Genomic DNA, 23109 nt, shown 5'->3' with positions numbered 1-23109 from the left:
CAGCACAGAAGGGGACTTTGGCCATGGTAAAGCTGTGTTTTTGGACTCCGTGGTAGAGACGGATTTCGGCTGCGGAGTGAGCTTGGACGGTCGGACTTAGAAGTGGGGCTTTCGGACCAGTTGTCGGAGTGAGGGGACGTCGGAGGTACGGTACTCTACATAAGCGGGCCCTTCTCTCTAGGCCGCAACGGCGCCCACACGCATGTGCGCGGATTTAGAGTGTGTGCCTTGCCCCGCCGGAACTCTACGTCGTCCACATAGATGCCACCTCACCACCAACGCAATGGTCTGAAGTCTGCTGCAGCCTATGTGGTCTGACCGACGGAGATAACCCACCGGAGTAGAATGCTCGGGGATACCCTCTCGTATTCGCCCGCCAGGATTTTATGTACGAATCATCACGACCCATCAGCCCTCCGGCTTCCCCACATATGTATGTAAGTCATGTCCTTGCGTGGTCCCGAAGCCGCTGCAGCCTGCCGGGTCGAGCAAGAGATGCGCAGATGCGAAAAGCAACCGGTTACATACATACAACTGCAACTTTCGTTTGCTGTGGGCGGGCGGCGGTGGGCGGCGATGTGGTCCCGAAGTGTGGGGGTGGTGGGCCCCAAGCGTGCAACATACCGGTACATACCCGTGTGTCGATTGTCGGCCCGGTAGATATACTCGAGACTCGAGAGTCAACAAGACCTCCAGGATATTTAAATAGCATTATCGGAGCGGGGGGGCGTTTTGTATCTCCCCACGTATCTCAGCGTCCTCTACTCTAGATTGGGTACGTAGCCGGGTCAGGGTGGGTGCGGGCGCGGGTATGTACCTGCTAAAATCCCACAGAGAGATCTCGCCGTCGGGTAGGGATGAGCTAGTTAGCAAGAAAGGGCCTGGGCGCCGGGGCGCTGGGGCTGCTCCACACATCCGAGACGACGGTCAACTGTCAAAGCAACCCTGGTAATCCGGAGATGTAGCGTCGTGCGATGTCTCACCCCCCGAGTCGCCTCTCGCCCCTCGTTCGCACCCTCGCCCACCCCACCAGCCCACCTCGGCTCTCCAGGATGACGGCGATACGGGCTCGCATATGTAACTGAGCAGTTAATCCTATGTACAACTAGGGAGGCAACGCCCTGCCCAAAGCGTGGATTTCAGTTGTTTTTTTCCCCCTCCGCGACGCATTCTGCCCCCAAATCATGGACGGTTTACAGGTCAGTACCCTACCGCCTATTAGCCCGACTTGGTGAATCATCTTCTAACAACAGTAGGCATTCCGGCTGGCCAAAGGAGCAGTTAACGATGGACGAACGTCTCAGTTTGGGTACCGGATCTTCCAACTACAGAAGCTATTCAAGCTGCTCCAGGAGAACGAGAAGGAGCTTATTGCTGCGATTGCTGCAGGTTGGTGGAATCCCACCAAGCTTTGTTTTGCCCTGTTAGTGAATGACAGGAGAGAAGATACGTCACGAGAAGTCGAGGACGTAATCCGCAAACCGTTCCGATATTGCGTCGACGCCAGCCAGCGGCTGTTCAAGCTGTACAAGCTCAGTGCGCCTCGCAGCCTCGAGGAGGCCGGATCACAGGTAGCGTTGATTGTCGGACACGAGTCAGGTTAGCTCCGCTTTGTTCCACCGGGCTAACTATCACCTCCCCGGACTATGTAGTCATGGCTTACGATGTTCCGTCCAGACCCACTATCCTCTCTCCTGATCCCCTTGATCTTCGCCATCGAAGCCGGCAGCAGCGCGCTCCTCGCCCCCTCACCGGGGCGGACCAGCTCGCTGCTCGCCTCGCTGCTCCCCCGCTACCTTGACCGTGAAGCCTACATAGTCATCTCCACGCACACGGAATCGGCGGCGTTCCAGCAGCTAGCGGTGAACACCGTCATCACCACCGGCCGCCGGCTGAGCATCCCACAACGGCAGATCGCGCGCGAAGTCGGTCCGAATATCATCTGCATCCTCGACACGGGCGTTGACCTCGCCCTCGCGGCCGCGGGGATAAAGTCGCAGACCGGGCTTTGCTCGCCGGCCGCGATATTGTGTCTCCCCTCACTCTGTTCGGAGCTTGCTTCGCTGCTTGGAAGGTCCGCGGTCGAGAAGGTGGAGCAGCCGCTGCACGCGAAGAAGAAGACGCTTGGAATTGGCGGGATCATACCCACGACCTCGACCGAAGAGGCGCTCTTGATTCTCGACGGCGTCGAGATAAACCGGTTCACGTATTTGGGCACGCAGGCGTATGGCGAGTACATGCTCAAATTCCTGCCGGCGGTAAGGGTCGGGCTGGTCAATAGTGTGCGTGGAGCGTACTACGACGATATCTCGGCGGATGACTTCTTGTGCAGGCGGAGTGTTGTCAGCGAGAAGAGGCTGGAGAGCGGTGGGAGGAAGAGGAGGCCGGTGGGCGTAATGCCCGATCTGAAGATTAAGCATACCACTAATTTTGGGTTCTTTGATCAGGGGGCGCTGTTGGGGTTGGGGACGGTGGTGGGGACGGTGGTGTGCGGTGCGGCGCTGGCGGGATATAAGTTGTGGTCGAATTAGGGACTCGGCGAGGGAATGGGAATTGTTTACTTCTTTGGTATCATGTATCGTAGTTTATTTGGCTGTGTGTTATCTTGCTCGGACTTGAGTTCTGGAGAAGTTCGACTTCATCTCCATGTGCATATGACCCAGGGCACCAGTGATAATCGTATGTACTGATCCAGTTTTCCATTGTGAACTCCTTTAATTCCATATATGTACCAAAACGACAAATCCTCCCGCTCGACCGCCAGTATGTAGTTATTCCAAAATCCACCTCTTCCTCCACATTCCCCTCCAGCCAGCCAGCCTTGTCTTCTACAACGGATCCTGCACCGCCTTCTTATACGTCCAAATGTGATCACCAAACACCTTCTGTCCCGTGCCAGTCCAAATACGATTCACCGTCTAGGTATTCCGTCAGCCTTGCAGTCTCAAAACCCGGAAAGCATCACACCCACCCCAATAGCATTGACGCCTCTAAAGACGATTCCAATAAGCGCGCTGACCACGAGGTTACTTCCGTTGGGCCTGAAACTTGCGTCCGTTTGCACCGCAGGATTCGGCGGATTGCCCTGCGAGTAGTCCCAGCTGTAGTCATTCCCTGCTGGCAGGAGTGTCGGATCGTCAGGTCGGTCCTCGGGCGTGGCGTACCGCCATGTTTGCACTGGCAGGGCGTCGCCGTGCAGGCGTAGGACGAGAGGATTGGGCTCGAATGTTGAGGTAGAGGTGTCCCGTGAGGTCGCGTGGGAGGGCATGTTTGTTGTTTGCGATGGACGACGGGGGGGTGTTCGGGTTTGAAATGGTGGAGGTATATGTACAATACAGCTGGGCTGGGCTGGGGGCGACATCGGCTGCAACTCCGACCGACCGACCGGCTGGGTGGGGAGGGGGGATGAGCCGGGGTGGGCTGGGCTGCCCCACGCCGGGAGGTGGCATGGATATTGATTAACGGACTTAGCGTCAGCCGATGGATAGATGGAGGGATGGAGGGACAGATATCAGGCGCGATTTTACCACTTCTCGATTCTCGACATACAAAACTGAACGGTAGCAATTGAAATGGCACCGACGACTAAGAGACCGACGCCGCTCATCTTTGTCTCCCATGGCTCCACGATGATGCTCGGCGAGCAGAGTGTGGTCTCCGATGACTGGGAGCGACAGGGACGGAATGCAGAGAGGCGGGGGATCAAGGGCATTGTTATTCTGGTCCGTTCATATTCATCATCTTCTTTCTTTCTCTCTATCTCTATGTCTCTCTCAGACGATCAGAAGAAGAATATTGACACTGTATAGGGGGCGCACTGGGAGTTTCCCGGAGAAAACCTCGTCCACGTATCGATCAAAAAGAATCCGGGCATGAATCCGATCGCGTGGGTCGCTCCTCAAAAGTACATCAATTTCCAGCTCAACTGCGACGAAGCACTTGGCCGGCGGGTGTGGAAGATACTCGAGGAGGGGGGTGTCGACGTCGTGCTCAACGACAAGGTAGGCCGACAGATATCCACCAAAGCATGAATACCGCTGACTCGAACCAGGACGACTGGGTGCACGACTCAGTGATCCCACTGAAATGGATGTTCCCGCAAGCGTGTCCGCCGACGACGCTGATCTCGCTCAACACGAAGTACAATCCAACCTTCCACGCGCGGCTGGGGCAGATCCTCTCAGTGCTCCGCGACGACGACATCCTGCTGCTAGGCACAGGCGGCGCCGTGCACAATCTGTACCGCAACCGCTGGCCGAACATAATCATCTACCGCAACAACTTTGCGCAGCCCGTGCCGCCAAAGAAGTGGGCGCTCGAGTTCCGGCAGGCGTTTGTCGACGTCATGACGAAGAGCCCGGAGGCCGACGAAGACGGCAGCGTTAAGGTCAAAGAGGGGGCCACCAGGCTGATGCATCATCCGCTGTTTAGGGATGCGCATGGAACGGACGATCACTACATGTCTGTGTGCTTTATTGCGGGGGCTGCAAGAGAAGGCGAGAAGGGTGCTAGGACGAGTGAGGTCTGGGAGTTGGAGAATATGTGTAACGCGCAGTTTCAGATCGGGGAGTGGTAGAGCATGGAACTGAATTTCATTTCATCGAATTACAATCACTCGTACAAAGTGATTGCGACCAGGCTGAGCTGAGCTCTTTTTTGCGTGGTCAAGATGGGTCCGAGTGGTCGCTGCAATGGAAGGCTGTCATCGTCATACTACTAGTACCTCGTATCTACGCACGCCAAGACAAGTCGTCGGGTTGTGGGGGAAGGGTCCTACACCCCACCACAGGCCGTTAAACTAATGCAAGGCCCGTTTACCGGACACAATCACTTACCATCACTCGGGGCAGCTCGGAGATGCTGGGGTGGTAGGTGCGGAGATAGCCATTGAACTCGAGTTATGCTACATAAACCCTTATTTCTACGACGTGATCCCCGCTGGACATCCTGCGGGGTAATTTAGGCATTCTCGGGACGGTCAGCAATACCGGTATGTAGCTGCAGCTCGAGTTTGTGGGGCCGAATGAACAATGCTGGCCGCGCCGTGCCACGGTGGGGCAGCCGGAATGCGGGCAGCAACGTCGGTGAATTCATTGTTTCATGCATATTCGTGTGGGCGGGCCGTGCCCGCCGGTTCTCAAACCCGCGCCCACATAGGTACCTATGCATGTCCATTGTCCACACGACCCGGCAAAGCCTGTCCACTGTCGGCTCTGTTGTCTTCGTTTCTGGGATTGACTGGCTGTCTGTACTACCTGTTCACATCGATACGAGTGGACTTCACGTGTCTAGGCTATGGATTGGTGGTGATGTCGAACTGGTGACCGCTATATAAGAATCACTGTTCTTCACTCGCACTTGAATCACCGCTCAGGAGCGAAATACAGTTTACCTATGTACTACGATCTCTACCCCCCGGGGAGCTGGCAGGAAATAAAGGGTGCCATGGTCTAGTAAGGCCGTATGCGACGATAATTAATGTTCTCTCTCTCGGTACCGATGTACTGCCCCCGGGTGCGGACAGCGGGGATCACCGGTTTTCTAACGGCTATGATGATCTACTAGGTATGATTGAATGCAATGATGATTAAAGCAAAAAAGAAGACCTACGTACTGTATCATTTCAGTGTCAGGGTCTATACGTAGAGCACGCTATGATAAAGTGCTAAGTCACGTCTGATCGGTGGACAAGAGCCATAGCTCCCGTAAAGTATGTTATAAGTTGGCTTGAGTCATTATCTGTCATTATTTGTTCCATGGTATTCCAATTACTCCGTCGTCTCCACCTGTGCCGCCGCCGCTTCCGCGGCCTTCCTCTGCTCCCTCGTCACAACCACTTTCTCGAACATAATATCCGTCCTCAACGTGTACTTCGTACCACCTGTGACCTCCTCACCACTATGCACGAGCATACGCTGCTGAAATATGAGGATCCTTCCGAGCTTCGGTTCGACATCGAGCCACCGTTTCTTGTTGGGTGTGTAGAACCTCGTGGCTCCGCCTTCAAGTCCATTGCCGTCGTTCAGATATAGATGTATCGTTATGAAACTCTTCGTTGTAGGCTCAGAGCCGTCGTCAGAACCGGCAACGTCCTGTAGGCCGTCGCAGTGCGGCTTGAAGTACTGACTGGGCCCATACTTGAGGAAGCGGAGGCGGTGGTTGAGCCTTCATCGAACGTGGATATATATCAGCCATGTATCCGGGGCAGACAAAAACGTTCTCCATAACGCGATGTTGGAAGCTTACTTCGCCAGCCTCCAGAACCCAGTTTCGCCTCTAGCCGCACTCCATTTCTGCCCCGCCTTCCCCGTGATATCGACGAACTTGTTGTCGGGCCCGATCTCTGCAACCTCATGCAGGAACGGTTGTATGCGCTCAAATATCTTGGCAGCAGTTACCGGATCGTCGCGCATGATCCTCTCGCTATTGCGGAAAGCTTGGGAGACTGCATGAACCGGCGCGTATTCCCCCCCCGAGATGGGAGCCCGGTTTTTTCCCGGCTGCTCGCGCGGGGCATTGGCTGGTTTCCAGGGCTCCTCGCTTTCCGCGAGCGCGATGAGGTCGACGCATTCGCTGGCCGTGAACACATCTTCGAGGATTAGGGCGAAGAAGGTGTCGTATGGCCCGGCGATGGCACTGGTGGAGAAGTCGATCGGGATGCAGGTTATTGAAGACATTGTTGTTATTGCGGATCGCGGATTGGGATTTGGAATGTGGTGGCGCTTTATGGGATGGGAGTCTTGACTCCTGAGGGAGTCATCGTGGTTGATCGGCGCCGAGAACACGTGAGGGATGCATGGGTCGGGCTATTTATAAATGCCCGTGAATCAGTTGTACGTTGTTGGGTCACAGTGCAATGGTGGGCACTGGAGGCCTGATTACTTAGTACAGAAAACATCTACTACAGCACTACTAGAAGCCGATTACAACGGTACAACCTGACGCCTGACTTCGGATCTACACCCATTATCCTGAATATCGGCTGGTGTCCCCGACTTGTGGTTCGAGTTTTCCTCATCCTTGCGACGCTAGACATCCGATTGCTGTTCGATTCTGCGTGTGAGGGTGACAGGTTTAATCCCCCCCGCTGGGTCTCTGAGCATCATTCCTGCATCCTCACCACCGGCTGACGCCCTCAGCCCTACGTAAAGAAGTTGTATCCCCCACATTTCCAGCGGATGTACATTTTTTGCAGTGAATGAAGTTGGCTGGATCTGGATTGGCGGGGATGTGTTGATAACGAGTGATATCAGAAGCATTCTCGCGAACTTGAACAGAAGTTACCTAGAGCAACCAGTGTCAATGTTCAAGTGAACCCCCCGCTGGATCTCTGAGCATCACTTCTAAATCATCCCTGCCGGCTGACGTTCCCGCATTGGCATATTGTACGTCCTAGTAGAATATTCAGAAGTGATGAAGGCAACAACGATATGGATTCCAGCTTGAGCTCAGATTTAGGCTCAGGGTCAGACTCAAGCTCGGGCCCCAACACTTATCCAAACGGAATACCTTTTCACCAGTTCGAACGGAAATATTCGATCTTTCAGCTCTACTGTCAGTTTGTAGGCCATCCATAAGGCTAAACGCGATCAACTGAACCTACGTAGGTAGGTAGGTATGCCCTTCTAGATCCACTAAATATCACTCGATGTTTGGACGACAGTCGACTAGTGGGCTACCGTCCTCTGCGCAAGCTTTCTGGCGAAGGTCATGAAGGAGACGAAGAGAAGAGAAGAGAGGTGGTCAATAACGGAGCTGTTCGCTGATGAGCGGTGCAGTGAGGCAATCCTAGAGTTTCTGGGAACGACGGAGGTGTGGAGGAAAGCACCAGCAGACCTGGACGAGGATGAGGAGGAGGCGAGCATCGCATCGGGAGCAGAGCAAGAGTGTCCAGCAGGATACTGCGTCTGTGGTCGGTGCGAGGAAGTGGGAGAGTAGGATACGCGGTGATAGGTTTTGGAGCGGAAGCGGATGACGGGGAAGAGAGGCGAGGAGCAGCAGGAGGAGCGGGCATGTGGGCCCATACCAATCTTTACTGTCGATATACCATGTCTTTGCTTGTGTCGGCCCGAGGCGGATGGGGCAGGGGAAGTGGGGCGCCGCATCGGACTGGTCGGTCCCGGGGGGGTTTTCACCTCGACTGGCCAGGGCGGACAGGAAACGGAGGTCGTGGGTTCGCCATAGTCTAGATAGGCTGCATGCGAAATAAAACAGGAAGATATCTCTCTCTCTCTCTCCTCTGCGCAAGAGGCCTGCTGGCGCCCTCCACCCTGTTTCCCGCCTACTTAGGAAGTTTTAGTATTAGTGCGCTGGAGGCAGCCTCGGTGATGCAATCCAAGCCTGGAAACCGGGGCGACCCACTACCTACTTGCATCCGCATGAGAAACGGCTTGGCAATTGGGTCCCGTGCTCGCGGCGATCTCGCCATCTTGATCATGGCAAGTCCAGTAGATAAATGTGGAGAACTTGCATTCCTCATTCCTCGACAGTCGAGTGATATATTGAAACATGGCGAGTCAACTTGTTGCAATTGACGATTCCGCACAGCAGCAGTTCGCCGTCCGATTGGTGCCTCATGTGAAATCATGAATAAGGACCCCCTCAGACCTCCCAGGAGTACCCGTATCGGGGAAGTGCTTCTTTCTATTTGTGCCTCGGTGGCATCGCACTGGAGTCTTGTTGCCGGATGATTGGCTTTGTTGGATTCAGCCTTCAGGCCGTTCCGAATAGATCTACTCTAGACCCACATGCCCCCCTCTTTGCTACCTCACCGCTCACGGAGACTATCCTACGATAGTAAGCCACCTCTGGAGTCAAGCAGCCGCCTCCCATCTACCATACTGTACATCGAAACCCTAAACCTGGTTGAATCGATCACGATCCTTATCACCGATTTCCTATCCTCGACTCCGTCGTTCGGCTCGTACCTTTTCTCGGTCATGTTTGTGGCATCGCTGGCGGGGCCGTGAAAAACTGGGGTGCCGGCGGAGAAACCGAGATGAGATGTGGGTAGGTATAGAACGGATTGCCAGCACCACCCCTGGTCACAGCGGAAACCGAACATGAGACATGGTTGGTTCGATTTTGAGCCTGCAGAGAGAGAGAGTGGAAAAAAAAACGTGACAACAACTAAACCGAGACAAGCCACGCCTATCGATTGCATTCTTTTCGTTTGTGTGTTTGCCGCAGATAGCGATGCAAATCCCGCACCGCAAACGCGCGCAGAAATCCGAAGCAACCGGATCCACCGCTGTTCGTCTCAGTGGTCGACAACCCACACGCTTGGATGGATAGTCTCTTCGAAATGCCCGTCGATGTATGGAGCGCAGAGACGGTGGATTGAGGCAGACTCACGTTCGGACTGCTCCACGGTAGTTCGAGGCCGCATATAGAGTCGATAAGAGAAGCTATGGAAGAGTAAGCATGAGGATTCCAGCCTCTAGGACGAGATCGGAGAATTCGGATGGTACTTTATAAAAGTCCGATATCGGTTGAGGTAACCGGTGGTAGCGAACTTGGAATCTGGATGAACCCACGAAGGGAAGCTCCGATCGAGAACCCTGCTACGCCTTGCGAAAACCGTAACTACATAACTATATCCTATCGAAGTGCAGGATCCTGAGAAAGCGCAGCGAATTAAGCTTACTCTAACCACATGTTCTGCCATACACTAATTTCCATGTCGAGAAGTGGCGGTTGCATGTTTTTATACACAGTCTTTTTTCCTTTTGGTTCGCCATAGATGGTCTAAAAAGGCTGTGTGTAAAATACTGGTACGGTAAGTTGGTGCTCTCTCTCATCATATCCTCTGACCCCTCGTATTCAAACCGCCTATGAAGCGACCAGGTCATCCGTTAGGTACGACGCTGGCATAACCTGGTGCACGACTTGGAGTTCTAGTTCGAGATACGGCCGTCGGACTTCTACGTTGCCCTGCTTTGATCGACCAGGTCGAGGGCTCAGAGGCTTTCTCCAAGGCTTTCACCATCTGTTCTCCTCCTAATACTCGGGGCTCAGGAGCTGGAGTCGCATGACTGACGTGTGGAGTAGTTGGTGATGTCTAGTCGTGGTCGGCTTACACATCCATCCCCAATCAACAACCATACGAACCAACACAACCCCCGCAAACTGAGATTTATATTTTGCGACGCGAATGGTATTCACTCCAAAATTCTAGTGCTTTTCTCTACAAGTAGGAGGGATATGAATTCCGAGACTATTGACCGAATTAGCGGACGAAATACCAAGAGGCGACTAATACATAGAGTTCTTTTTCTTTTAAAAAAAGTCATTTTGGTAGAGAATAAGCGACACACGAGTCAGAGGTGGGTTGTCAGAACCCCTTCAGGCTCGACCACGGTACCTAGAGTGGAATGAGTGGTCGCTCAAGAGCCACTCCGGTACCAATTTTCGTTCACCATTTCCCGACCGGCGCAAACTCTTCTTGTAGCAGGTATTTGACTATTTGGGGGTGATTGGTAGAGATAAGTTTCTTCAGGTAACGTGGAGGTGATCGCCGGATTGAGGTGTCGACTATGAAGAACGCTCTGCTTGGCGCTATGTCTTGGACTTTGCATGTTGCTAGCTTAGAATCACACCCAGAGGTCTGGCTGATTCGCCATATCTTGGGCACTTTGTATGTGTTGGGCTCAGAATTGCACCCGCAGGCCTGACTGTGCACTCCGATTCAAACCTTAAGGATTGATTCCCTCCTACATCACTTGATTCTCCCCTTGTGCGTCTACACCTAACCGCTTGCACAGTGAGGTGGCACTTTTTATGAATCATTCACGGACATTGTGCTTTTACTCACTCTGCATTCCTCAGCTTGTCTCACAATTTACAACGACCGCCTAGAGTCCCTAATTAGCGAAGGCTGCTACTATCAAAGCCGATCATTACCAATCACCACGACTACCTCTCATCAACCCTTCGCCACCGCACCCATAGTAATTGATTTCACACTTCAGGTGGGCGGAAAAAAACAGCCATGGTTTTGCCATGATTTTATACAGGTCGAAAGCAGAGATGGAAGAAAAAAAAAACCGCGGTCACAAACCAATTTGAATTTTGGGTCGAACTCTGGCGTTTCCGGTAGGAAGTTTTGAATTCATCAGGCTTAAGCTAGGTTATGCCCGCTTTGACAATTGTGGAGTACCACATTTTCCCCTGGGAACCTGCTTGTTGACTACTATTCTGCGGTGTGGGCGGTGTGTGCAGCCGATGTGTTGTGTACATGTCGAGTAATTACTACCTATGTGGATGGAGGTCGTTTTGGTACGATTGGACGTCTGTAACAGGCTGCCGTCTGTGATTTCTGCATGCAAATTTGAGACATCAGCCCCCGCCTACGATCCAGCTAGCAGCTGAGGGGTTGCAAGACTCGAAAACACAGAGGGCCTACATATTTAACAGGCTCGGCGCCAACTACTACGGACGCAAAGTGGATTGCCCAGCATTCGTCCTACGCCCAGCGCATTCCGAACGACGGCCCTCTAGTTAGCGATTCCCTAGAACTACCAGCACCGCACCAATGTCATCGAACATGATCGCTCTCCTCTTGGTCCTCTCAAGCGTCTTGGGTCTGGCTCTCGGAGCTCCTATCGAGGATTGGCAACCGCCGCTGGGCAACCTATCGGCATTGCAAACAACTGTAGCTCCGCCTTGGGTATCCAGTCATCCTACGCGCGGAACCTTCGAGATACTGTACAGCTGTAGCTTCACGCTTCTCCTCTGCATTTACACTGCCCTTCACCTGAACGTGCCGCCGCCGGACGACAAGAAACGCCACTATTATCTACGGAAGGCCAAGTGGGCCTTGACCGCGCTTTTTGGACCCGAAGTGATCCTGTACGCGGCTTGGGACCAATGGTGTGACGCGAGAGAGTTTTCCAAAAGCTTCAACTATATCAAGAAGGCCCCAGAACAGAAACCCCAGGTAAAGAAAGTCACGGCGGCAGATGATGCCGCGGCGGCGGAGGTGGCCAGGTATGAGAAGGACACGGAAGGGGAAGCCACGGTAGAGGAAACCACACAGCCGAGCAGCCCCGAGCCTTCGAAAGGTGATTCTTGCGGCGAGGTCTCGATCAGCGAGAAACAAGGCACCGTCCCGACTGTATATCATGTCGATGAAGTTGTAGGTGCCCCCCCCCCCACACAGCACAGACTTCGGCCGCAGTGAGCTAACCCCGAAGAGAACGAGGATAGGGTCCTCACCTTGGCGGAGGGATTTTATGCTGGGATGGGAGGATATGTCGTCGATGTCACGGAAACCAAAAAGATCGGCGATCTTGAGCCTGGAAGATACACACTCTCGCGCCAATGGATCATCGCCCTCGCAGAGATACTAAAGTACAACTTTCCCATTGCCAGCCGACAGACGATCGAGGACAAGAGCAAGGCAAACTTGCTTGCCAAGATTCTCGTCTGTTTCCAAGTTTCGTTCCTGGTCATGCAGGTGGGTTCTATCTCGACGGGTTCCCAGATGCATGTTGCTGATTATGCTGCGCTGTCAGTCACTTGCCAGGAAGGTCCACGGATATCCTCTGACACTGTTGGAACTGCACACGCTGGTTCATGTGATATGCGCATTCGCGATGTACGGACTTTGGTTCAGAAAACCTCTCGAGATTTACGAGCCGACGGTGGTTGAGCTCAGCGGGGAAGTCATCGCCAGATTCAATGCTACTACAACCTCCGGCATGAATATTATAGAGCACCCGCTGCATAAGTCCGCACAAAACATCGGAGCCATGAAGACAGCCGGCGGTCACGTCTGGTTCCTCGGATGTGCGGTTCATGGGGCCGTCCACCTGACGGCCTGGAACTACATCTTCCCGACCGAAATTGAGCGCTATCTCTGGAAAGGTATGTACGGTGCCCGTGCACAGCGTTTCTCCCGTCCCGGTTGGATGCTGAGCTGATTTGGATCGTATATAGTTGCATGCCTCATCGCTGTCTCTGGCTTTCTGGTCACCCCTGCGTGGCTACTCATCGGCACCGAAGGCGACGAGGATACCGGTGCCGCATTACACACCTTCATTTTCCAAGGCGTACGAAAGCTGTGGGAAAAGTCTGTATACTGTTGGAACAATGCATTCGAGAGCCCCACTAGGTTTTCACGGGCTGTCTTTTACTTTACCCAGTGGATCGGAGTCATCATCACACCGCTCTTCTTCGTTGCCCGGATACTTATAGTGATCCTGGCTTTCACTAGCCTAAGATCTGTCCCAGCGGGGGTTTACGCCGACGTTCCATGGACACAGTACTTTCCCCATGTATGACGTTCCGGCTTCATCCTTTCACCACTGTTCCTGTTTCCTTCACCTCTCTCCTTTCTACATACCGTGTGGTCTTTCCTTACATGATGTATCTAACCGTCGGTGTTTTTGGTGGAACGATCTGTGGAACACATTCGCGTTGGCCGGTGCTGGCTCCCAAACATGGCATTGAGTGGCTTCGGCCGCTGCTGCTCGTCATCGAACCGTGACTCTGCTCGGCGATGCATGCGCAGGAATGACAAAGCAAGCACGTATTCTCACTCGCTTGCTTCCCGCTTGCTCACCGGAAAACCACCGTCGAACAATAGGCGGGAACGGACTGCTACGGAAGGGGCGTGGAAATCTCCATTACACAGATGGTGGAAATCTCTGTTAGGCACCACATAAACCTCTACGCTGCTGCAACAAAGGCGGTTTCGCTACAACGTCGGCTACATTTTTGAGTCCGCGAACCAAGAGCGGGCTGTTCGCGCAGCCCCACAATCAATGATACAAAAGAGATTTTGACGCGTCGGTAGTTTATATTGCACCTCAAGGAATCATGCCCTGTCGTCCGATCCTCGTTTGGAGCACTATTTCTCGAGTTATGCACAAAATTGTGGTGGTGGTGAGGTGACCTGGTGGTAGCGGCACATATCGAACCTTGTCAAACACCCGATTATTGTCACCCTCAGTCCAGGAGCATCACCAGATATTGCTTCGGAGGTCTTTCTTATCGCGTGGCAGCTCCATCCTACCAGCGACGGGCCGCCCCCTTGGTACCGCTATTCCCCTGAAATGACTCGAGGCATGCGAGGACGCCCAGTGCTGGTGGTGTAATCGGTCTAAGCACGCGTGGAACATGGCAGAGCTCTTTGCGGATCAGAGGTGCAGGGAGGCGATACTGTGATAGTTATCTACAAACTCCAGATGTGGATAGTTGTAACTTTCAAGACCTAATAAGGTCGAATTCAATGGTGATGAAACCAAAAACGAAAGTGACACCGAGCCGGTTCCTAGAACTGCTCGGTGTGATGAGATCAGCGCATTTTCTGGGGGTGAAGACATTCCCCAAGAGGGTTATGTCAAAGAAGACACGGTCGTATGGTCCTGCGATAGGACTGGTGGAGAAATCAATCGGACACAGATCATTGGGACACTATCCGTAATGAGAATTAGGGATTGGAATTTAGAATGCGTGGCGCTTTATGGGAGTAAGATCAAGCTTTTATGCAACTCAACATACTCGTGAGTCGCGATGAGAAGTTATTGAATGTGGGACGCTACCGTAAACACGTGATGATGCCGAACTACATTGTATGATTGTCTCCTGTTGGTGGGCAATAGTTATGTACAGTACTGAAGTGGGTAGACACCTACCATCTAGAGTAGAGTAGAGTCCAAAGGGCAAAAATTTGTCCAATGTCCGGCCTTTACATTAAAAATATGCCGATACCGGTGAAGGTAGAACTCGATTACAACTGTACACACCACCTGGCGAGTAACCTCAGATTTACAGCCATAATCCTGCCTGATTGCCTGTTGGCACACCCCCTCATGGTTTTGAGTCTTCCACATGTTTCAACACGTCAAGACATTTGATTGCAGTCCTTTTCCTTCATGGAATGCCAACTAATCCGTCCCGCCAATCCGTTCCCTCTTTATCGGCTCCCACTCCATCCACTCTCTTCTCCTTATCTTTCTCCTCCCGACCGTCTCCCTTCCTATCCGTCGCCCACGGCACCCCCGAACTTCGGTCGTCCGGTGCCTGCTTATCCGCGCTTTTTTGATGCTTACCAGGTTTCATGGAATTATACAGGTGAGAGGCATCCATAAACAACTCGCCTGGGTATGGAAAGCCCATCAACGGTGGCGATGAAGCTTGCGGGGAATGGTAGAGAGGGTTCGGCATTTTCGAGCGAGAAGTGGCCCGAGAGTCATCATCGCGTTTAGAGAGACGCTCCACTAACAGCAGCAGAATTGGTCAGTCTTTTTCCGCTAAACCTCTAGGAAAGAGCCTACACACTGGTTTTTGAAATATAACTGTCAAGTGAAAGATGACTGTCAAGCTCTCGCCATGCGTGGAGTTCGGGGCCGCCGCCTCCGGGATATCCACCAAACGGCGTAATCTGTTCGTCAAAAGACTCAATATTCGACACTCGGGGTTCTCCTTCCGGCGCCCTTTGAGGAAGCACCTTTAGTGCCAAGTTGAGCATATGCATGCCAACGTGTGATCGGCAGTCCCGGATAGATCCTCCAACCCCAGTCCCACAAAACAGGCACTCCCACAGAACTCCTCGCCTCCCACAGGCGTTAACAATATCTCCCACGCCCTCGGCTTTCATTTCTGGAGTATCCCCTAGATGGCTTTCAAGCACGTGTGTTTTGAAGAGTTCTTTGCGCGGAAAGACCTTATAACAATCCACACATCTCCATTCAGAGTACCACTGGTGCCCGTAAAGCTTATCATGTCTTTCCCATTCGTCCAAGGTGGTAAAAATCAGATCATGGCGGTACGGACATTCCAGATGAATGCAGCTGTAAGGCATTAGATCGCGTTGTACGTGCTCTCTATTCAGCTGATCGTTAGGAGGCTTCGCTTGAGGCTACTTTGACGGGAAACCTACTCCCACTGCTTTCTAGAATTCACTACGTTACGCTTCTGACATATGCAGCAATTAAAAGGCTTTCCGAACTCTGCTAACATGGGAGGCCAATCGTAGGTAGCTGAGTCTCGTCGTGGATTTGGGAAGCTCTTGAGGTGTTTTTCATTCTATCTTAGCTTCAGTAGGTACAATCCAGTAGATATAGTCGGAGAAACTTACGGAGATGCTGCGAATACGACTATAGGTTGGAACACTTGAGATGGCGATAGGGGAGAGTGTAGTAGATGATTTCATGGCTATTTCCAGCATAGACGTCCGCTCGGACAACCACTCTGGCCCGGGGTACCACTCTGGCCCGGGGTACCACTCTGGCCCGGGGTACCACTCTGGCCCGGGGTACAACTCTAACCGTTCCCGCCCAGACAACCGCTCCAACTCGGGCGAGGGCTCCAACTCGGACGAGGGCTCCAACTCGGACGAGGGCTCCAACTCGGACGAGGGCATCAACTCGGACGATGGGGCTACCATGGACTCGTCGAACCCGGGAACCATTAGCGGCCCAGGTAGATGCACGTCTCGCGGTTTATATACCCTATTGACCCTGTCTGGCCTGCCTGGCGAGACTTTCTCCGCCCATTTCCGAACTCTTTCATGCCGCTGCCAATTGAGATTCGCGAGTATGCGTGCCAAATCGTCGTCAAGGAGATAATTTTCTTCGATGTAATCTTCCCAGCGCCGAGCTTCCGGTATGAGAGATACTTCGCCAGCCACAGAAGATTCCGAGCTGGAACTAGTGGTACCTGAATAAAGATCGTCGATATATGGAGCGAGGTCGTACAGTGAGTCGATCGAGTGTTTGACGTCTTCCAACATTGCCCCACCCCTGTGAGTATTTTTCAGGAGGTTCTCCACATCTGGGGACAGACGATCCAGTATTCGCTGCCTCCTCAATGTCAAGTCCGGTTCGATGTCATCTAAGAACGAATAAGTAGGTAGCCGCATGCTTTAGAGATCAAAGATAGTGTTCAGACGTGGATTCAGACGCGTATGAAGAGTGTTCATCAGACAACCCAAGAGCATCACTATCATGTTGCTCATCCGTTCGTCGTTCTTGCGCACCAAGAGCTTGTCGAGGCTACCCTCGAAGTTGCCAGCCCATAACAAGAGTCGGTGTTTTTCCTCGGTCATGAGGGGCTGCTCTTTGGCTTCTGCAGAAGATATGCTGGCTCGGAACATGTCGAGACACAGGTTAAAGAGTGTTGCTATCGAGTAGTCCTTCCCGGAAGGTGACTCGGGTATGATTTCCTCCATGCGCATCGTGAATAGAGTCAAGTTAGGTGTGTGGTGCCGGGAAGTTCGAGGCTGAGTAGGTCCTCACTAGGTTGAGGAAACACCAAATTTCGGTAGAAATGAGAATTTGGTGGTGGAGTGCGATCGGTGAGGTCGTGAGGGAGGGGAGGGGGATTCCGGATTCTTCCCCAAGACCAAGTCAGTATTGAGCTATAGCGGGGAATGCGCGGTAGTTGGGGTCGTTGTGCAACATGCTGATAACTACCTACATATCTGCAAGCTTATTTGATCAGACATGTCACATAGAGTTAGGTCACCGAGCTTCAGCCTCACCAGGCCATAGCAGCGGAGGTCTGAAACCCCCCCGCAGTAACGACATACTCTACGGTGTCCGGTCGATCCTGCAGATAAGCACGCCGAAAACCTACGATCTAGAGTCAAAACGTCCTATTCTATGGCCACCTAGCACATATCCTATTGCGATTCCAGAACACACGAACTAAGATCCTGCCCCAGTCCAATACGCGCGCACGACTCGAATCTCTCGGCGATGGAACCTGCCAGCTTCACTCTTGGTGCCATAGCGCTGATCCCAGTTGCATACAAGGCCTACATCAAGTGCTCGGGATTTTTGAATGCATTGCGTTTGGATGATGGCATCTTTTCGACGTGGACGATCGATCTCTCCCTGCAGCAAGAGATATTTACGCGCGAGTGCCAGTTGTTTCTCTGCGGGATCGTCAACCCAGATATTGCCGAGCAGATGCTTGACGATGAAAAGCATCCGCAATGGAACGAGCAGGATTTCGTAGCGTGGTGTGCATCGCATATGTCGAAACCCAGAGAAGCTGCGTTACGAGCGTGCTTGGAAGTTTTGGAGACGACCTCCATCAAGTTGACGGCTGCAAAAGGGTTTAAAGGACCGGCAGCTGTTCTCAGTGGCTCACTGGAGCCATCCACAGCGGTATCTACATACCTTTTTTTATCCACCCGCGGAAAGAAAAAGTACTTATGTCACATGAATCATAAAGCTGATGAAGTTTAGGTGCGGCTGGGAGCAGCAGATTCTGGCTCATCGGGCACCTCCTTTCAAAAATATGTGGACAAAGCTCGCAGGATGAAGTGGTTGGAGGGTGGCCAAGCCGAGGTGGCCGAACTTCTTACCAAGCTCCGGGTGTACAACAAAACCCTACGGACACTAAGGAAGCAAGACAAAGAACTGAAAAAGAGACGGAGACACGGCAAAAAAGATGCTACGAATCAGCCGATCGAGATATCCTCAGAATGGCTGCCGCCCCCACTAGAAGAAAGATCTACTAGTTGGGACGCGGTCCGTGACTGTGCGCGACGTCTCAAAGAAGGGTTAGCTTTTATCCCGGAGTGTGCATGCCATAGTGTGGATCTTCGACTGGAGGGGACAACATATCTCCAGAACACTGGATCCCACGGCCGCGCAAACTTCAAACTGATGATTTCATCAAAGAATTCCGAGGGCTGCTCGGACGAAGCTCAGCCAGAGTACCTGTGTGTGCTGGTCGAGTCAGCTCCATGCGCAAGGGAGGATACGGAGGGGGCAACATCGATATTGAAGCCTTCAAGCCAGATGGCATCGAAGCGGAAACTCTTGCCGCCGTGTGATAGCATACGAGTGCAACCTCTTCCTACGCCTCCTAATGCTTCCCAATGTGTAGGGCGAAGCAGAACGATGGTCATCACTTCATCATTATCCTCTCGGCAGCAAACCGACACGATTGTTATCTCACCGTCGTCTTCGCATTCGTCGTTTCAGCTGGCGTGTGAAGACATTTCTCCCCTTGTGTCGCTCTGTACAGCCAAGATTTACTTGCCAATGCCGTCGACCCCGTCATCAAGATATCTGGGATTCCTTTCCACTCGGACCACTACCACGGAAACCCATCGTCATCTTCTTTACAAAGAAGCACTTCGAAATGAGCCCTCACAGAGGCTGGCACTCTCGGAGCTCCTGTCGAATAATGGAAATGTGCTGCACTTCGCGCGCTTGGAGCGGCTCCGTATGGCATCGATGATTTCGCTCGCCGTTCTGCATTTCGGTTCTCTTCCTCTGTCTCCATGGCTTGGGCACCGCTGGGCTAGTGACGACATCTACGTTTTCCTTAACGGTCAAGGAAAGCCGGTGGTCTCCCGTCAATGCGGCGAACCACCTTTGGCCGCGGGGACATTCGCTCCACACGTCTCCGCACTGCGGCCTACCCAAAGCCGATCCGAACGCCGCTCCCCCTGGCCACTCGCAAAGAACAGCCAGCTTTTCTCCTTGGCCTACGTGCTGACAGAGCTGGCTTACGGCAAGCCTTTCGCCGACATTGAGAGTTCTCGATCTGCATCTCCACTGCCCACCAACAACAATGATGATACCCCCGGGGACCGTAGTTACATCAAGCAGTACATCAAATTACGCGAGATTGTTGAAGACCGATTGCACGACGAGGCCGGCCGGAAGTTTGCATCCGCTGTCAGTGCCTGCTTCCATGCTAAGCTCAGCAAGAGCCACGATCTGACCGATGAGGGAACCCGGGCGGAGTACTATGAAAAGGTGGTCAAGAAGCTACAGGAGTGCGTAAAGGTTCTCGAGGAAGATTAGTGTGAGCTATGGAGGCCGGCGGTAGGGCGGTGAATACTACGGTTGACATATAGGTTAGTTCCTGAGAGTTTAGGAGGGTGTTTTTTTTGCCATGGCCACATATTGGACGTTTTTTTTTCCACAATGAAGTTTTTCCGTTCATCTACTCGTACACATACCTATGTTCAACTCTAGATCCTGTCCGTCAGTGGTATCTAGGTTCACGACTACAGCTTACTCTATTATTTGAACACCCGAGTGAGAGTTCATCGCGAGTGATACATTATGATAATCCCCTTCCCCCCACCGCCCCTTCAATATATAACCATTCTATAACCATTCCTTTTTCCCAACTAGCCAGCAGTAGCAATTCAAACTGCCATTCATCTCTCGGTCTATCCCCCCAAGCTTAACGAGGCCCTATAGTGGTTATTCCCACTCAATCCCACTTCCCCGCTCACTCTCAGAGCTTTTCATCATGGCATTCTTCACACTCAGTCGGCCTTATCCATACTCCCTTCATCGTGAGGCAGGCAGAACAGGACCCTAACGACCTGGATCCATTCACGCTGTCTCTACCAGAGTACCGTAGGTATTACAGCCACAACCACAACCGCACAATCACATCCGCTTGATTGCACATCCGCTTGATTGCACATCCGCTTGATTGCACATCCGCTTGGTTGCACATCCGCTTGATTGCACATCCGCTTGATTGCACATGAATCATGATCAATCATCCAAACAGACCATTACCATCACTCGCTCACACATAGAACCGCAATAAAATAACTAACGTACCGTAATACCTGACCCATTCCAGCCTCGCCGCAGGCCGCAACTAACCCAACAGCCTCCGTGTGCAGTAACATTCAAAGAAAAGAAAAAAAGAGAAGGGAAGGGAAAGAACAGAAAACACCTGTACACAGCCCCCCGCGCAACTACACCACACCTCGACGTAACCACCCTTCATTCTATCGCAACAATCCCAACCGAAGAGAACAGGAACCATAAAAGAAAGAGAAGAAGCCCATCACCTGACCTCCTCGTTTCCAGCGCCAATCTCGCTTCCCGTAGCCGTCGCCGGAGCCCCGCGCTTCAACGATCTACCAGCGCCATCGGCGGGAAACGCCATATCCTCGTCTTCTTCCTCCTCCTCTTCTTCTTCCTCATCATCGTCGCTAGCACTTCCCATTCCGTCATCATCGCTCCCGAAGGGTCCCGCGCCCTTGCCGGACTTGGTCATCTCATTGAGATCCCCCAGGTCCTCTGGCTTCTCGCGTAGCCAGCCCATTCGCGGACCGCTGCGGGCGCGCTCGTTGACGCGGAATCCGTAGATGCGCATCTCGTAGCGGTGGCCTTTGCCGAGTCCGGGGGCGATGTTGTTGGCAGGGACTCCGTTGATGGGGGCAAGGGTGTTATTAGCAGCGCCCTTGCGACCGCCGGCGGAGTTGAGGGTGTTGCTTGCTGTGACGTCTTTCCTGCCGTTCCCGACGATCTCGAGCTCGGGGAAGGTCATCAGGAAGAGTGTGGGGAATGTGGTGCCGAAGTAGGCGCCGTCGACGGACTGGAAGCGCGAGTTCGGCGGGATGTAGATGTCGCAGCAACTGGGGCAGAAGAGTTTGACGGTCTCAGTGCCGGGGGTGTCGGAGTAGCCGCACGGGAGGACGCGTGCCGACACGCAGTTAACGCGAGGGCAGAAGCCGAAGTGATTGGCTAAGTACTTGTCGTACATGACCTGAATACCCTGTCGTGATGTGATGAAGCGCTGGTGGATGAGACCGTACAGCATTTCGGCAGAGGTTTCTATCATAGAGTAGTCGGACGCGGTGCGAGTGTGGCCGCGCTGCCGACGGTACGAGGGGCCGGCTGGGTTCTCCGACAGCGACTCGGAGGCAGAACCAGGGGATTCGGAATCGTCTTCAGGCTCCACGTCTAGGATCATCTCAAGGGCTTCTTTGTACCTGGTTGTCAACCGCCACCAAGCGTCAGTCCCGCAGCAATTTCTCAAGCACCTTCACGCATGTCAAGGAAGAAGAGGGGGGATTACATAGGCACCACAGCGCCGAGGCCAGTCAGGTTAAAGTCATCCTCGATAAAATCTTCGGACACTTCAGCGAAGTATTCGTGACCGATCACGTTGCAGAAGCTTGCGATCCAGGATTCTTCCTCCTCCATTTCGTCGACGGATGAGATACTCGACTCCTCGGAGATGGATTCCGAGTCGTCTTGCGCGGCGGGCTGGTCTTGAACGTCGAGCGCTGCGCGGTCGCCCTGGACCTGGTCGGGTAGGTTAGGAATGGCGGCGGTGGAGGCGAGCGTGCGGGGAGCGGAGTTCGTTGTGGCCGGCAGTTTTGAACGGGTGTCGGATGAGCGAGGTTTGTGTTGGTGGTGAGGGCGATGGAGAGGTTGGGGAACGCCGGCGGCAGCGGCGGCGGAAGCGGTATTGGCGGCGGTGGTGGCGGTAGTAGCAGATGTAGTGATGGCTGGTTTTGTGGTGGTGGTTGATGTAGTTGTGGTAGTGGATGATGCTTGGGAAGACGGGGGGGTTCAGTTAGCGGCTTTTGGTTTCGGTTGGCGTTTGTTGTGCGAGCTGAGTGAGAGGAATGAAAAACAAGTCAAGACAAACGAAAAGAGAAAGGGAAAAGAAGGAGAAGAGTAGACGAGCAGCACAGGACCAGGGTCGATAGTTCTCGGGAGGAGAATACGCGGCTCAGCTGAGGAAGAGAGACGGGGGCTACGATGCGGACGACGGTGGGGCTCAATCTGCAATTGATTGCAAGCTGGCGGTTGTTTGTATTTGTTCGCTGGACGGAGCGCCAGGCAGACACGGCCGATCCCGAGCCCCGCCAAAGGGAGCACAGACAAACACGGATCACGTCGCGAACAAAGCGGTGGTTAGGATGAGGGATGATAAACATACCAGCAAAGCCCCCCTTCTCGCCCCTCACGCCACCGACCAGCGACAGCACCGGCGACAGCGGCTGCGGTTTCGCCGCCCTCCGCACAATGCCAATATCCCTCCTCACGAAGCCGGCCAGGGGTGCCGCGTACTGGCTGCTCCTCTTGTACTCGCTGCGGAAAGATTCCAGATTATAGAGCGCGTCGTCGTCCTGTTCCGCGTCTGGATCTGCCTCGAGAGGGAGGAGGGTGTTTCCGTCGTCGAGTGTGTCGGCGTCGTCGGGGAGGGGCTGGTAGGAGCTGCGGTCAGGAGGGTAGTCTTCGCGGTCGCTTGGAGCGGGTGCGAGAGGAGCCGACGTGGTGGTAGTGGGTGAAGGCATTGGCGGCGCTGGATGCGTGCCTTGACGCTGGACTGACTGTTGGCGCGGTGGGGGGATATCAGCAGACGCCTAAC

The 23109-nt window shown here is 53.4% G+C and overlaps 7 protein-coding genes across 7 annotated transcripts; 4 read left to right on the top strand and 3 right to left on the bottom strand.

Moving 5' to 3' along the window:
• Nucleotides 1–1007: 1007 nt before the first annotated feature.
• Nucleotides 1008–2635, top strand: BZA05DRAFT_50289 (uncharacterized protein). The gene is made up of 4 exons (XM_051488366.1): nucleotides 1008–1199; nucleotides 1257–1389; nucleotides 1447–1571; nucleotides 1653–2635. The coding sequence occupies exons 1-4, from the start codon at nucleotides 1185–1187 to the stop codon at nucleotides 2529–2531; spliced, it is 1152 nt and encodes a 383-aa protein (XP_051339545.1). The 5' UTR covers nucleotides 1008–1184; the 3' UTR covers nucleotides 2532–2635.
• Nucleotides 2636–3488: 853 nt separating this feature from the next.
• On the top strand, nucleotides 3489–4720 carry BZA05DRAFT_398749 (Extradiol ring-cleavage dioxygenase, class III enzyme, subunit B). Its single transcript, XM_051483743.1, has 3 exons — nucleotides 3489–3722; nucleotides 3810–4001; nucleotides 4052–4720. The coding sequence occupies exons 1-3, from the start codon at nucleotides 3573–3575 to the stop codon at nucleotides 4574–4576; spliced, it is 867 nt and encodes a 288-aa protein (XP_051339544.1). The 5' UTR covers nucleotides 3489–3572; the 3' UTR covers nucleotides 4577–4720.
• A 927-nt stretch (nucleotides 4721–5647) lies between these two features.
• On the bottom strand, nucleotides 5648–6765 carry BZA05DRAFT_398747 (uncharacterized protein). Its single transcript, XM_051483742.1, has 2 exons — nucleotides 6247–6765; nucleotides 5648–6165 (listed from the first exon to the last, which is right to left on the bottom strand). The coding sequence occupies exons 1-2, from the start codon at nucleotides 6675–6677 to the stop codon at nucleotides 5769–5771; spliced, it is 828 nt and encodes a 275-aa protein (XP_051339543.1). The 5' UTR covers nucleotides 6678–6765; the 3' UTR covers nucleotides 5648–5768.
• A 4780-nt stretch (nucleotides 6766–11545) lies between these two features.
• Nucleotides 11546–12923, top strand: BZA05DRAFT_337463 (uncharacterized protein; the record flags this gene model as incomplete). The annotated part of the gene is made up of 3 exons (XM_051480857.1): nucleotides 11546–11873; nucleotides 12183–12457; nucleotides 12516–12923. The coding sequence occupies 3 exons, from the start codon at nucleotides 11546–11548 to the stop codon at nucleotides 12921–12923; spliced, it is 1011 nt and encodes a 336-aa protein (XP_051339542.1).
• Nucleotides 12924–14676: 1753 nt separating this feature from the next.
• On the bottom strand, nucleotides 14677–16839 carry BZA05DRAFT_398744 (uncharacterized protein). The gene is made up of 5 exons (XM_051483741.1): nucleotides 16457–16839; nucleotides 16085–16396; nucleotides 15887–16032; nucleotides 15286–15830; nucleotides 14677–15224 (listed from the first exon to the last, which is right to left on the bottom strand). Exons 1-5 carry the CDS (start codon nucleotides 16736–16738, stop codon nucleotides 14878–14880), a joined length of 1632 nt encoding a protein of 543 aa, XP_051339541.1. The 5' UTR covers nucleotides 16739–16839; the 3' UTR covers nucleotides 14677–14877.
• Nucleotides 16840–17462: 623 nt separating this feature from the next.
• Nucleotides 17463–19985, top strand: BZA05DRAFT_398737 (uncharacterized protein). Its single transcript, XM_051483740.1, has 2 exons — nucleotides 17463–18119; nucleotides 18201–19985. The coding sequence occupies exons 1-2, from the start codon at nucleotides 17706–17708 to the stop codon at nucleotides 19773–19775; spliced, it is 1989 nt and encodes a 662-aa protein (XP_051339540.1). The 5' UTR covers nucleotides 17463–17705; the 3' UTR covers nucleotides 19776–19985.
• An 802-nt stretch (nucleotides 19986–20787) lies between these two features.
• Nucleotides 20788–21932, bottom strand: BZA05DRAFT_337559 (casein kinase 2 beta subunit ckb1; the record flags this gene model as incomplete). The annotated part of the gene is made up of 2 exons (XM_051480860.1): nucleotides 20788–21718; nucleotides 21805–21932. 2 exons carry the CDS (start codon nucleotides 21930–21932, stop codon nucleotides 20788–20790), a joined length of 1059 nt encoding a protein of 352 aa, XP_051339539.1.
• Between the last annotated feature and the right edge of the window lie 1177 nt (nucleotides 21933–23109).

The sequence above is a fragment of the Tricharina praecox genome (genome assembly GCF_024521635.1).
Source record: "Tricharina praecox strain CBS 144465 chromosome Unknown BZA05scaffold_12, whole genome shotgun sequence".
Classification (NCBI taxonomy): domain Eukaryota; kingdom Fungi; phylum Ascomycota; class Pezizomycetes; order Pezizales; family Pyronemataceae; genus Tricharina; species Tricharina praecox.
The sequence above is the reverse complement of the archived record's forward strand: the minus strand, read 5'-3'. Positions and strand labels throughout refer to the sequence as shown.